The following is a 14,236-nucleotide window of genomic DNA, read 5'->3' as shown; positions in this document are numbered from 1 at the left end:
ACTGCCATGAAAAAGAATAAAAGATCATCTTATAATGTGTGAATACTATTGTTATAACAACATTTTTATATATATTTTCACATTATCAGGGCATAAAAACTCATCTGGTCATAGGCAGAAACCTTTCTTGTTTAAACAATTTACTATTTTGTTATTGTTTTGTTGTTATTTTGGTATAACAGAAAAAAATGTCATGCTGTAACATAGAAGGAAAGTTTTCCAGAGAAACATAGAACATTTCTATAACTATCTATAACATGAAAAATGATTGTGTTACAATAATAACCTCTTCAAGTTATAACATGATACTGATCTGTTTTTTTTTGTGGTACAGAAGCAATACACTGGCGTACAAGGCAACCATTTAAAAACAAACTTATTGCTACATCAATGACACATAGAGTTGGACATTGGTTAAAAACCAATGTGTGCAGCTTTTTAATGCAATTGTACTTTGTCAAGTAAATTCTGTTTGTTAGTTAGTCTATAACTCATCTAAGAGCATTAAATTCAAATTCATGTGCAAAAAGAAACCTTTACGTTGAGTGTAGAGGAGATCAGCTGAAAGCTTCCTGAGGGTAATAGGTCAAAGGCACCAACATCCTCAACAATGACCTTATCTTGCTCACATCTCAAAGCAGCTGTGAGGAAAATGGAAAACGGGCGTGGGACGGTGCTTATATGTCTATATCTACGTGTGTCAAGGCACTTAAAGTGACTTTAGAGGGTTGACGACACTAATGATGACGATGCCAGGCAGCACGGCGGCAGATGTAATTGGCATGTCTGAAGTCACACAGTCACACACACACTCACTTAGCCTAAACAGCCACTGATGCCGGTCCCATAATATAAACCCACCCTAGATGCATGGCTACAAATACGCTCCACACTGGTCTAGAGCTCAGAAGGGACAGAGCTCCAACCATCACCAGCTGTCAGGACAGAACTCCAGAGAAAAGTGAAGACTTAAGGTGAGCTTGTTGCTTCTTTGAACATCCAGTCCCTTGTGTGCTCTCTGTAACTGTCTAACTATCTGTGACTGACTCTAGTTGTCTTTGTTCAGATGCTTTGCTCCAGGTGTGTGCTGCCTTTCCTGGCTCTCTACATGCTGCCAGAGGAGACGTTTTCTGCTGTATTACCAGGCAAAGTCAGAAACAAAAGGGTAAGCCTTAACATACATCCTTGTCACCTTTTGGACAGCTCAAATACCTGCAGGCTTTTAATGCCATGCTGTCTATTTGTCTTCTTATAATCTGATTCTTGTTCTCAGGAAGTCAGCTGGCCCGACCAGGAGCTGCTCCCCCGCCTGCCCGACCGATCCGACCAGGGAGACCTCTCTGTGGGGGACGCTATGGAGATGGACGGCCGTCCTCTTCATTCAGACACTTTCCTCGCCCCAACAGAGCACCTATTCCTCCCACACCAGAACCAGAACCAGAACCAGTACCAGTACCAGTACCAGCGCAAAGCCAATGAAAAGAGGTAATAATTTAGAGAAAACCTCTTCTCATCTTTTTGAAGTCACACATGATGAAATTAACACAGCGATAAATGTGACATGTGACTAATGAACAAACTGTAATTGGAAATGTATGAAACTCATAATATGAGTAATAAAATAACTTGATTTATGTCCACCATCATTTCAATCAATTTGATAGAATCAGAAATTATTTATTTGCTCTGTTATTTATTTCTATATTTTATTTTATTTTACTTAATTTATTTATTTTCTTCAATCAACTGATAGGAAAGCAAAATGTGACATGTGTCTAATGAACAAACAGTAATTGGAAATATATGAAACTCATAATATGAGTAATAAAATAACTTGATTTATGTCCACCATCATTTCAATCAATTTGATAGAATCAGAAATTATTTATTTGCTCTATTATTTATTTCTTATTTCACTTCATTTATTTATTTTCTTCAATCAACTGATAGGAAAGTAAAACTGCTGGTGTCTCACTTTAACCTTCCTGTTATCTTTGTTTCTCAGGAACAGCAAAAAAAAAAATTTTTTAATATATATTTCATTAATAACTCCATTACTCACCATTTCAATCAATATTTAGTGCAATGGTGTTCTTTACCTCTCACAGATCATGGTTCGATGAGGATAATTCACTATTTAAATGTACATCGGAAAGACGTACATATTAAATACAATGGTTTTACATGACATTGATTTTTTTTAAATGTAAAAATACTTTAAACTATTTTTTTTGGGAGATATTAAACTTTGAAATGGGTCTATTTGACCCGCAACATAACAGGAGGGTTAAGGGGAGACACTACAGGTTAAAAGGGTTAATAATATTAATATAGATTATATCATATCACCATGAAACTTCCACAGTTGATTACTTACACTAAGACAATTCTATTACAATTTTCTATTACAAGTTTTCTGAAATGATGTGTTCAAATGTGCAAATGATTATCTAATGCTAACTTTGGATGCATTCAGAAGGAATCTACAGGTGCAAATAGACTAAATGTAGTTAAATAATTTTATCATATAGAAAAATATTTCCACTAGTTTGAAAGGAGACAAGCAAAATGTCTCACCTGGAGATATATTGGCTTTAGTGGATTTTTTTCTTTTAAATAAAATAAAGCCAAGTTAATGATTGATTTTTGTGTCTCCAGGAGGAAGGTTGCTCCTCTGGACTCCATCGGCGGCTTCAAAATGTCCAGTTCCCGAACCAGAAAGGTGAGTTACAAGAGAAAGACACTGGTGGATAAAAAACTGCTGATGCTACTACATTAGAGACTATACTGAGAGAAATTGACAGTGTTATTAGAATAAATTATGGTATATGTAATCGGTGGTTCAGTGTGACAAGTTCAAAATGATGAGTCAACATCAATTTCCAGGATCACTTTTCTTTATCATTTGCATAGTTTTCATATGGCATGACTTACCCAGCAGTCATTCATATCATTGGCTTGCTTTTGTACACTGTAAAAAATGTTTGTAGAAATGACAGTAAAACACTGTAAAATTGCATCAGAAATGGGGCGTAAAATAAAAAAATTGTGTATCACTGTAGTAGACACTTTTAATTACCGTAAATCAAGGAATAGCACAATTTTTACTTTTACTATCATGAACTGTAGGAACCACAGTGTTTGCTGTAAAAATATAACATTTTCATGTAAAGTTAATGGAGAAATGCCGAGAATAATGAGAATATTCTGTCTAAATTAGTTTTTGCTGATATTTACATTTAAATTTACAGTAGAAAACTCACTCACTGTATTTTTTACAGTGAAGTTCTGGCAACCACAGCTGCCGTTAATTTACCGTAAATTTAACAGATTTTTTTTTACAGTGTATATATGTATCTGAGCATTTGTTTGTGTTACAGGATGAACCTGACATCTATGGGGAAGAGTTCAGGGAATAAAATGAAAATCCATCAACCAAGATTCTCCACGTGGAAACTGTACAATATCCTCCAAGATATTTATTCCTTGTTATTTAACTCACTGCCATGTTATGAAGGGAGCTGCCTGTCGACGTGCTCCCTCTAGTGGTAGAAGATGCAAACATGACAAACACTGCTGTGTGCAAACTAAAATCTAAATAAATGTGACAGAATAACTTGTTCAATTGTCTTTTTTTCTTTACACATCCTTGAATGAAAAGGATTCCAAATACCACCACTATGTTCCCAAAGACTTTTATTTTTCAAGCTACAATTAAAGAAAACAATATCAGACTGCAGAAAATATAGATTTTGCTTGGGTATTTTCTCTCTTCACTTTCACATATGTACAGTTGTCAAAGAACAGGATATGTACACAGAATTGAAGTTGTAGAGAGAGTGCAACTGCTACTGGAGACTTACCAAGACTCTCCCACCAACGAAAGAAAAAGCACATGGTAAAACCAAACAACATAAACGAACGCCGCAACCTATGCGGCGTCAACTTATTTTTCTGTACACTACAACTTTGTTCTCGATGTGAGACAATCTTATGTCCATTCTCTGATGCGGGCGCATCCCTAATCCCGCTCTTCAGAAAGCTAAGAAATAAACAATTACATGAAACAGAAAAACAAATATTTTACAACCATTCATAAACGAGCCTCAGAACCACTTTGATATTGTAAAGCACTGCCAAACCATTCGTCTTACAGCAACATTACGCCCTCATATCAGATGAGTTTTAACATGAGAAACTAAAACCACACATGAAACAAAAACATTTAAACAGCTTTCAATGTAAATGTTGTTCATGGTAAATGGCTATCATTGATTAACAAGCCAGACAGGGAGAAACATTAAGCGCTTAATCATGAATGTACATGCCAAGTACAGATTTAAATCAGCCGTAGCTAATCATATTCCCAATACCACCCATATATGCAGCGGATATGTATTTGGGTTTATATTCTTAAAAAGTGCACTGCTGAGAGAATTGTCTGTGTGCAATTTGAAATGTAGCAATTTGAATGCAATTGCAGCTGAAAAATAATTAAGGACAGATTCTATTAATTTAAAGATCACTTGTTCTAAAGGAGTGAGATCTCTACATTTTAAAGTTCAGTGATTATCACTGAGGACCGAAATAAAAAAAGCTAACTCAAAAATGAATCGCCGTGATACGATAAAAAACAAAATGAGCTGCCCATCTAGCATTATGACATACTTCTAAACAAAAAACGGGGGGGCGCTTTCCATCTCTTAAGCTATAACTGTCAATGTGTAAAACTTGCATTGATTTATTGTCGAGAGGAAATAGCTATCAAACTGAAAATGGTACTCCTTAAGACGCTAAAAGGAAATTTCCACTGATTTGTCGATATCCTCAACAACTAATCTACAAGTCAAAATGAGACTTCAGTGAATAAGTGTAAAAAGTTTGTGTGCACATCAACAGCACAGTGTACAACAATAAAGCCAATTAGTAACAAATAAATGATTCTCCACTGTCACTGTTGCCTTCTGTCCAGTTCTTCACAGTAGCCAAAAAAAAAAAAAAAAGTAAGAAACAAAAAAAAGAAACCGTGAGGGATAAATAAGAATGGTTGTGATTGTCAAAAGAAATCCTACAAAACTGACAATACAGTTGCCATCCAGGTGATAATTCAGGCTGTTTTGGCTGTAGGCATCAAAGAAAACAAGTGTCAGAGGACAGCAAAAACAGGGTGGGTGCTCCTCGTCCCTCCCGTCCTCTCTGTGTTTACGGGTCTTTTTTGTGTCCAGATCGCCGCACGTCCCTGCACTTGTGGCAGTAAAAGATGTCTGGAACGTTGGATTTCTTGATCTTTGCACACGACAAGTGCACCCAAATGCCGCACTGGTTGCACTCGATCATCGGCCGTCCTGCGAATGGCTTCCCACAGTAACAGGTGATCAAGTCCCACGAGTCATCGCCTGTGTTGATAAAGACAACAGACATATGTATTGTATTATAGCTGGTAAAAAAAAAAAAAAGTTGTCAGTGATTGCATTTTAAGAAGTGGACAAAGTGAGTTTGGAATTAAACATTTGCTTATTAGATACAGCCAAAGATGATCAATGCATTTTAGTTATTTTTTTAGGCGAAAAGCATAATGTCATACCTGACTCCACCATAATGTCTTCATCGGCAATCCAAGTTTCGCCCTCGCTGGAGCTCATCTCTGCTTCCCTCATGGCCTCGTCTGTCTGCATCTTGCCCAGGCCCTGCATGCTTGGGGTGGAGCCCCCGTGCTCCGTCAGCTCCTCTCTGGCGGGTCGTACCTCTGTATGTGTATGCCGTGCCTCAGAGTCTGTCTCGCTTTGAGCTGTCGAACTTTTGAGCTTCTTAGGCTTTGGCTGTTTTGAGTTTTTGCTGCGTTTGATGCGTGCCCTTTTCTCGCCTTCGCTGCTCCCGCTGTCTGGCGCCGTCATGGCAGATCCCAGCGACAGCTTTTTCAGCTTTTTGTCCTTCTTGCGCTCGGCCTTAGTGCTAACCTGGCTCTCGTACAGAGAGTCCTTAAGGCGCATCTTGTCCAGCAGAGTGCTATCAGAGTGCATGCGGCGAATATTTTTTCCCTTATTTGCTCGAGCTTTACGGACAAATGTATGGATGGTATGGATGTCGGAGCTTCCATCTCCCCAAGTATTACCGGTGGAGCTGCTGCCTCCACCACCTCCATCTGCCGACAGCCCTGAACTGTGTGCAGAGCTGGATGATGTGGGAGACCATGAACTTTCCTACAAGACAACAACAGAAAGGATTTTGGTTTCTCCACAACCAGCAAGGCAATAACTAACAGTCATTTCTAATATCCACAGTGACATTAATAGCAGCTTACCTCTTTTGGACTGGGGATGTAACCAGCATACGCCAGGACGAAGCTGCAGAACTTGTTGAAGTCCTCAACAGTCCTCTTTTTCCTCTCTGGGGGCTACAGACACACATGCCATTGTTTAAGAATGTGAAGCTCACATAAAAAAAAAGCTCAACCTACAAAAAGCTACTGAATTAACTACTGTGTTCACAGAAACATTGCTAGTACTCACCAAACTTTCCGTTTTGCACGTCAACAGTGAATCTAGTGGAGAAGAAAAGAAACAATTCTGTAAGTCACAAGTGATCCAGTCCTTTTCGGTTATTATTTTCACAGAAACAGCTTGTACACAGAACTACCAAGCAGTCGATTGCCTTGGGGTACAATGAGACACATGTGGACTAACGCTAGCATTAGCTTGCTAACACGGCTCAATAACTTAATCAGGGTTATTCGTGATGAGCACGTTGAGCTTAAGAGCCGTGTTCGCTTAGTTACGTTAAATTGACCGACATAGTTTAGTGACAATCGGAAAATAAGCGAGCCATGTTAACACTGGTTGACCGAGTTGCCAACAACCGCAACCGGTGTCAACTGAGCACATCTGAACTTTATACAAAGTGGATATTTCGACATCGGCCGGGAGTGACTCTACATAGGTTTAACTGCAACGCTATAAACAAATGGTTGCTTTAGTGAAAGGGTAGCTAACCTAAAGCTCAGTTAGTTGGCTGCCAAGCACTAAAACTGTCATTTTGTATTGTCTAGATGCTACCTGCTAACGTTAGCTGACACATAGATGAGAAGCTATATATGTATATGTATATATAGATATAGATATAGATATATATGGTGACAACGGTAACCATGGTTTCAACTAGTAGGAGTTATATACGATAAATTTAACGAGTTGCATTTAAAGTTGCTAGCCGGATATTCTGATTAGACTTGTGCTAACAATCAACCACACCATCAGCTAACTCATCAGGCTTCTTGAAATGGAAGTGGGAGGCTTATTAGCCGTGTTAGCTCGGTGCTAGTAAGGTGTAACGTTTAATCGGCTTTAACTAGTGCAAAAAATAGTGTTTTGCGTGCCTGACAAGTAATCTAATTTCACCTAAAACTGACAAAGCGGAGTGTTTTTTTCTGAAGTGATTGGTTAATGTTAGCATTCCAGCTATTAGCTATTAAGCTAACGTTTGATGGGTCGGCGCGTTTACTAACTATAGCAAGCTAACTAGCAGCTAGCTTCACTAAACTGTGCAATACGTTAACATTAGGTTAGCGACACAAGTCGTAACAAAGCAGGAGATATTCACTTCAACACAACTTTCAGCGCATTTTGACGACAACAAATTAGTTGGGCAAGAGAAAGTGATTATATTAATACAGCATACGCAACCGAGCGTCACATTAAGGGCAGACACGTTAATGTCCGCATGAAACACGACAGATTTACACGGGATCACATTCACATTATCACACGGGAACAGCTGTTTAATGCCTCGGTGCTGGTGAAACATACCTTGGTGCTCAGACATTATGTCAAGCATTGTCGCCTCACCGACAAGGCCCCGATCCAAGCACCAGGAGCAGCAGCCGTGGCGCGGAGCCTTCCCCCGGCGTGGCTGCACCTCACCGCCGGGGAGCTTCAGCAGCAGCGAGCCAAGGGCGGCGCGGAGCACACTCTTCCTCAAAAACACTCCAACAATGTGGGTCCAAGTTGGTAGATCTCCTCCCCGGGGATCCGCTACAACATTTAGCGTTAGTGTAGCTCAAGTGATCGGTCGCTACACGGACCTTAATAGCCACAAAACACTAAATCCTCGGTCGCTTAACGTGCTGCATTTACAGCTCCTTTTTCTCCGTCACTACATTTAATTATATAACCCTCGGTGTTAAAATGTAGCAAAACCGCCGAACTCCCAAGATTAACGCGATTACTAGCCAGTGTGTGTCCGTAATGTAAACTTCTCCGGTGAAGTTTTTTTTCGTTTCTTCGCTGCAGGCTCACAAAACGACTGGAGTTTTGACTTTATTCCGCTCGGTCTTCTCCGTGCGCGGCAGAAACCTCTTGAGGCTGCCAGCGCACTGTGGCCCGCGGGGAATGCCGGGTAACGTAGTTTATTGCGCCGATAGTCGAGCCGACACAAGCGATGGTCATTCATGTTGCTGAACTACATTTCCCACATATAATGAATATTAAAGTTAAGGGGACTCTGGGATCTTCTTGGGGAAAAAATCATGCAAAGAAAACAAGCCCCTAATTAACTACCTGAGGGAAACAGAACTTATAGAGAGAATTTAATTATTTATATTTGTATTGTAAAATATGATAAAGAAATAATTTATCTTGGTCAGTGTGACTGCTCCATATGGTCTCTACTGAGGCTCCTTCAGTGTTGTGATGCTGTATTTGTATTTAATTGTTTATGTTAACTGTGTTGAAATGTTGAAACTTGTCATTTTTTATGCTGCTTTCTTGGCCAGGTGTCTCTTGGAAAAGAGATTTTATAATCTCAACGAGACTTTTATCTGGTTAAATAAAGGATATATATATATAACTAGGACTGCAAGCAGTACTGTTTATGATTTTAGACTTTGTAAGGTGACCTTGGGTGACATGAAAGGCGCCTATAAATTAAATGTATTATTATATATTATTATTACTGAACGGGCCCTCGCAGTACACGCGTGTCGGGGCGTGCTGCCGTCAGGGTGTGTGCGTTACAGGGGCCAGTCTATACCACCCCTATGAATTTCATTGCCTTAAGTGTTATAGTGTGGCCACGGTACCAAATATGAAATTAGACTGCCACCACAGTGCCACCTAGGGGCCGATCAATAAAACCTTAAAGGGTTATCCTCAGGTAGCCTGGGTATACCCAGACTGCCTTGCGCGCTCGAATTTAATTTCAAACCTCCAGGTGGTCTGGAAACCAGGAAGGATTCTTAGCCCTGTTTTAGGGATCCAATCACAGAGCGGGGAGGGACGGTGAGACGATGACGCGTACTACTCGGCACTTGGAAGCTTGTAGTTTTCCGGATCCAACATGGCTGCTGCAGACGCGAAACTCTCTTTCGCTGTAGATGGTGTTTTAAATAGTTTAGAGCGAAATTGAAAGGCAAAAGGTCTCTCGGCGGCTCCGCTGAGATCACCGGCGTTATGGTAGCGGGGCTATTAGCGTCGCTAGCGGCTAATAGCCCCGCTACCGCGGACAGCCGAGCCGCCGAGAGGCCCGCAGCAGCTTGTTTATTGCCCATAAAATCAGTGGATGTGTGTGGCTGAATGACATGAGGGGGAATAAAGCGTGAAAATAAATAATCTTGCAGAAAGCGAGAACTGGAGGAGCAAAGCAGCAAACAACACTCTCTCACAGACACACACACAACAAACATCCATTTCTGTTGCTCTACTACGTCATCTGGTATAACTGATCTGATTGGCTAAGAGCTACCTACAGACGCTTTGATAGACATTCGTAGTGCCCAATAAACGGCTCCGTAGGATCCTAAACCACACCTCCTCTACGGAAAAATGAACGGCTAGCGTCCAGACTAGCCCTCATTTGAGAATAGTCTGGTGTTAGCCAGGCTAATCCTCAGGAGGGCATTGACAATAATTGTACCAAGTTTTGTATAATAATACACAAACTATCCCTTTAATCCTCATACAGTGTCTGAAGGAGGACTCTTAACTGATATGTATAAGTTAGAAGAGGCAGCTAGCAATGGTGGAAAGTAACTATGTACATTTACTCAAGTACTGGATTTAAAGTAAAATTTTGTAAAGCTTACAATCCCTAGGTGTAGAACAAAAAGACACAAAAACAGTTTTGTCCCTGCTATGCTTTGCACAGGTGTTTATTTATTGTTGCTTTTATTAATGTTTTTCCTATTTCTATATATACATTTTAACCTTATCTACGTTTTTTACAGCCAAAACAAGTTTTATTTTATTTTGCTGTTTTATTTTGTTTATTTTTCTGTCTTCTTTTTTTTTAATTTAACTTGCCATTTCTTAACTCCCACTGTCTTAAGTTGAATGATGTGTGATATGTGCCTCTTTTGGGTGTGTGTATAAGGACTCTATTTGTACCCAGAGGTAGATTTTGTTTGCAGTATGAAGTAAATAACAGAGATAAAAAGATAAAAACATGATAATGATAATGAATTTCATTGCCTTAAGTCTTATGGTCTGGGCACAGTGCCAAATATTAAATTAGACTGCCACCAGAGCGCCACCTAGGGGCCGATCAATAAAACCTTCAAGGGTTATCCTCGGGAGGGCATTGCCAAGAAGTATACCAAGTTTGGTGTTAATCCGACCAACCAATTTGGAGATATAAAATACTTCAATTTAAAGAGCGCCACCTAGTGGTAATCGGCCAAAATTGCACAGAGCCTCAGGGGCTCATGCGGAAGTAGGATCTTGAGTTTCATGTCATTTAGACACACCAATGTGGAGATATGCAACACTTCGTGTTTTGTGTTTAAAATAGCGCCACCTGCAGGAAGTTGTTATTTAATAACTTGAGTATTCTTTGGGTTATAAAAAACATTTTAATAACTTTTTGTTATGAGGGTCATAGATGCTGTGTGCAAAGTTCGGTGCAAAACAATGAAATTGCCTAGGAGGAGTTCGAAAAAGTATGTTTACGACATTTTGCAAATTTGCGGAAAAAAAACCTCTTGGCGAAAATGGGCGTGGCCTATATCACGAGATTCAGCACAACTCAGTGAACGCATGGATATAAGGTTTTTGAATGTGCGATAAAGTATGTGGGAGTTATTAGCCAAAACGCACTTTCCTTTATTATAGCCCCACCTAGTGGTGGAAATTCAGGATGACAATAGATTATAACATTTTTCGCCAGGTGTGACTTATATGTAAAGTTTCATGAGTTTTGGGGTATGTTCAGGCAGTGAAAAATGCGATTATTTGGGAAGAAGAAAAAAAAATCATTCGAAATACAATAGGGACCTTGCAGGTTGTTGCCTGCTCGGGCCCTAAAAATGCTATTAGTTACACTATTGTTTCCCCCTTTTCACGTTAAATCATTTATTTATCTTAATTTTATTATTATTATTACTTTAGTCATTTTTTTTATTTCATTAGTATTATTATTTTCTCTCCTTAATTTCCTGTCAATCTACTGCTCCACTCTCCAGTAGTCCAGTAGGTGGCGGTAATGCACCTGTACGTTGGTCTGCCAACCGCCAATAAAACTCAAAAGAAGAAGAAGAAGAAGACGAAGGGAACTCTGGGATATGACGTTTTTGTAGCTATACACTCTAAACATGCTATCCAGCGAAACACGTTGGACTTTGTTTGGGCAGTAAGACTTTATTTTCAGTGAAATATGAGTGACTGCGACTTTAGGCGCTCGCCATTGGGAACCTTGAGAGATATAATTCTTCCGTCGTGTAATTACTGAGTTATCCGACTTTCTTTACCATGAATTTCACGTCTAAATAGGTGGTTAATCAGAGGCATGCTAACTAGCTTAAGCTACCTGGACCTTCTGCAATTTACTGACACAGTTGAGCTAGTACAATGTTGCCTGAAATATTGCAAGGCACTGATGCTGGAGGATTGCTCATAATACAAGGTAAATGCTTATATGTTGTAAAATGTGAGGCTAGCTTGCGTACAATAACATAACCGTGTGAATAAATTCATAGCATACAATTCATTTAATTTATACTTGCATTATTAGATTGTGCTAGTTATTCTGGTCGACACCTCTTGAAGAGCTTCATCAGTGCCGCATTAAACAGGTATTTAAAGAATAGTGTGTGGGGACTGTGGTTATGTATGCACTACCAGTTATTATTACTTCTAAGATATGTGTTTGCTAGATAAAATGTATAAAAACCTACTTTACGTGTGTTATTAATTTAGGGATGAAGCTGTCCATATCCTTGGCTTTGAGGTCAGTGAGGAGGAGCTGAAAGATGGATTGGAAGGATCACATCTACAGAGGTAACTACGATCAGAAGTGTAATAATTGGTCCATCAGCAGAGAATTTTAGCGATCTAAGTTGATATTGGTTGCTTATTTAAATTATCTAACAAGAAAAATGCAAGAAGTCCAGTGTGAGCATTTGTTGCTTTTCTTCATTGTGTATCATTGTAAACCAAAAATTGATTTTTGACGTTTTACAAATGAAATTATTTATCAAATGATGGGAAGCACAATATATTACTCAATAGCTAAAGTAATAGTTTGGTGCAGCCTTTTTTATTTTGCTGTTTATTTAACCAAACCAACAGTCAATCATTTGTTTTGTCCCTTCAGGTTACACTTTCACAATGCGTATACAGACCCCCTTGGCTGGACTGGTCAGCCAGCTTTCACAGTTCACCAGTTTTGTTTGGATGAAATTACACGTCTGGTCAAGCAAACATCACACCCCAAACCAGTTACCTTAGTGGTCGACTCTCTTTCTTGGATTTTGAGACACCTCAGCACTCCCGCTGTCTGTAAGACTCTTCAGCAACTTAGAAAAGGTAATAAATCCTCTTCTGTTTGTGTTTGTCAGTTTTTTTGTAGTGTTATTAAATGAAGAAATGTGACATTCAAGAGTTCTTGTGAAGCTTTTATCTTAGAAATCAAGGGCTGACATATTTAATAAAAGATCATATTATGAATTAAACTCTCTTGACTCATGCATTCTAGAACACTAAAAGAATATGCAGCTTTCCACTAGTTAAGGGTCTTTTTTCTTTGTTTGCATTAGGGGGAGCTGTCAGAGCTATTATTGGTCTGCTCCATGCAGATATGCATCACAGGGGTACTGTGGGAAGTGTATGCCACTTGGCTACTTCAGTTGTCACTGTAGCATCTGGGATGAAGGGAGACGAAGCTGTGGCAAGGATAACAAAGCGCTCAAAATCGGGGAAAGTTATGCAAGATGTAAGCAGTTTTTTCCTTTGGAATTATTATGTTGTGTTCCTTCACTGTTAAAAAATGTTTCTGTTTTTCTTGTCCTCAGGAGGGGATCTTCAGCATTAAAGATGATCTCACAGTCATAGTACAGAGCAAGCCCAGCCAACATGGAGCCAAAAAGGCTGACACTGAGGACCAGGAGGTGCAGTAACAGATGCTAAAGACCTTCAAAGCATACATGGATCAATAGAATAAAGAGAAGACTCAGATATGGGAGGGCTGAAATGTCCCTTTTTTGTTTTTCTATAGACCGACCCAACAGCCAACTTGACCTTCAACCTTCGACTGTCTGATACAGAGCGGGAGGCCAAAGAGAAACTTGCACTTCCCTTTGTCTTCAGCAAAGAGAAGTAAAAACATTTCCACAATTGTGATATTTTTTGATGACGTTCAATATGTTTCGTTAATCTTTGTAACCATCACCAACCTCCTTTTCTCTCTATCAGGAAAACGGCTCTGCTCCACTCAGGCCCAGGTTCAGGACGGATTCTGTACGAGCCTGATGCCAACGACGACTACGACCAGGAGGACCCTGATGATGATCTCGATGTGTAGAGTTCAGGCACAGAGGCTCCACGTTTCATGTCCTGATTGCCATTCAAGAGTTGTTAGTAGTTAAGATTCAAAGACTTAACGCCACATAATTGTGTTGTGAAGAAATTAAATAATGTACAAAATTTCTGGAAGAAATCTGTAATCTGTTTATAAAATGTTTTTTATTCAAGAGTGTTTTTCTATTATTATTGATCACCATGTTTTTTTTCTTGATTAAAGCTATGCTTTTATTCAACAGTTAAGAACAAACTTTGCTTTTTTTTTTTTTTTTAAATGTTTATTTATTTTTTATGAAAATGCAATGTTACACATGTGATGTACAAACTCCCGTCCAAGCTGTGGCATCATCCAACTAAATCTTTTAACAACGATTTGTTGAAATGCTTCCCAACATGGGGGTCGGGACAAAACAAATATGAATGGGATTTCAAGATTATTAAAGAGATAAGAA

The 14,236-nt window shown here is 39.2% G+C and overlaps 2 protein-coding genes across 2 annotated transcripts; one reads left to right on the top strand and one right to left on the bottom strand.

Moving 5' to 3' along the window:
* Positions 1-3,679: 3,679 nt before the first annotated feature.
* Positions 3,680-8,433, bottom strand: phf23b (PHD finger protein 23b). The gene is made up of 5 exons (XM_059355356.1): positions 7,803-8,433; positions 6,510-6,541; positions 6,302-6,394; positions 5,585-6,200; positions 3,680-5,396 (listed from the first exon to the last, which is right to left on the bottom strand). Exons 1-5 carry the CDS (start codon positions 7,828-7,830, stop codon positions 5,203-5,205), a joined length of 963 nt encoding a protein of 320 aa, XP_059211339.1. The 5' UTR covers positions 7,831-8,433; the 3' UTR covers positions 3,680-5,202.
* Positions 8,434-11,515: 3,082 nt separating this feature from the next.
* Positions 11,516-13,957, top strand: elp5 (elongator acetyltransferase complex subunit 5). The gene is made up of 8 exons (XM_059354933.1): positions 11,516-11,889; positions 11,998-12,058; positions 12,183-12,263; positions 12,580-12,791; positions 13,022-13,197; positions 13,277-13,372; positions 13,480-13,580; positions 13,677-13,957. The coding sequence occupies exons 1-8, from the start codon at positions 11,835-11,837 to the stop codon at positions 13,783-13,785; spliced, it is 891 nt and encodes a 296-aa protein (XP_059210916.1). The 5' UTR covers positions 11,516-11,834; the 3' UTR covers positions 13,786-13,957.
* Positions 13,958-14,236: the final 279 nt, after the last annotated feature.

Source organism: Centropristis striata, chromosome 17 (assembly GCF_030273125.1).
Source record: "Centropristis striata isolate RG_2023a ecotype Rhode Island chromosome 17, C.striata_1.0, whole genome shotgun sequence".
Taxonomy (NCBI): domain Eukaryota; kingdom Metazoa; phylum Chordata; class Actinopteri; order Perciformes; family Serranidae; genus Centropristis; species Centropristis striata.
The sequence above is the reverse complement of the archived record's forward strand: the minus strand, read 5'-3'. Positions and strand labels throughout refer to the sequence as shown.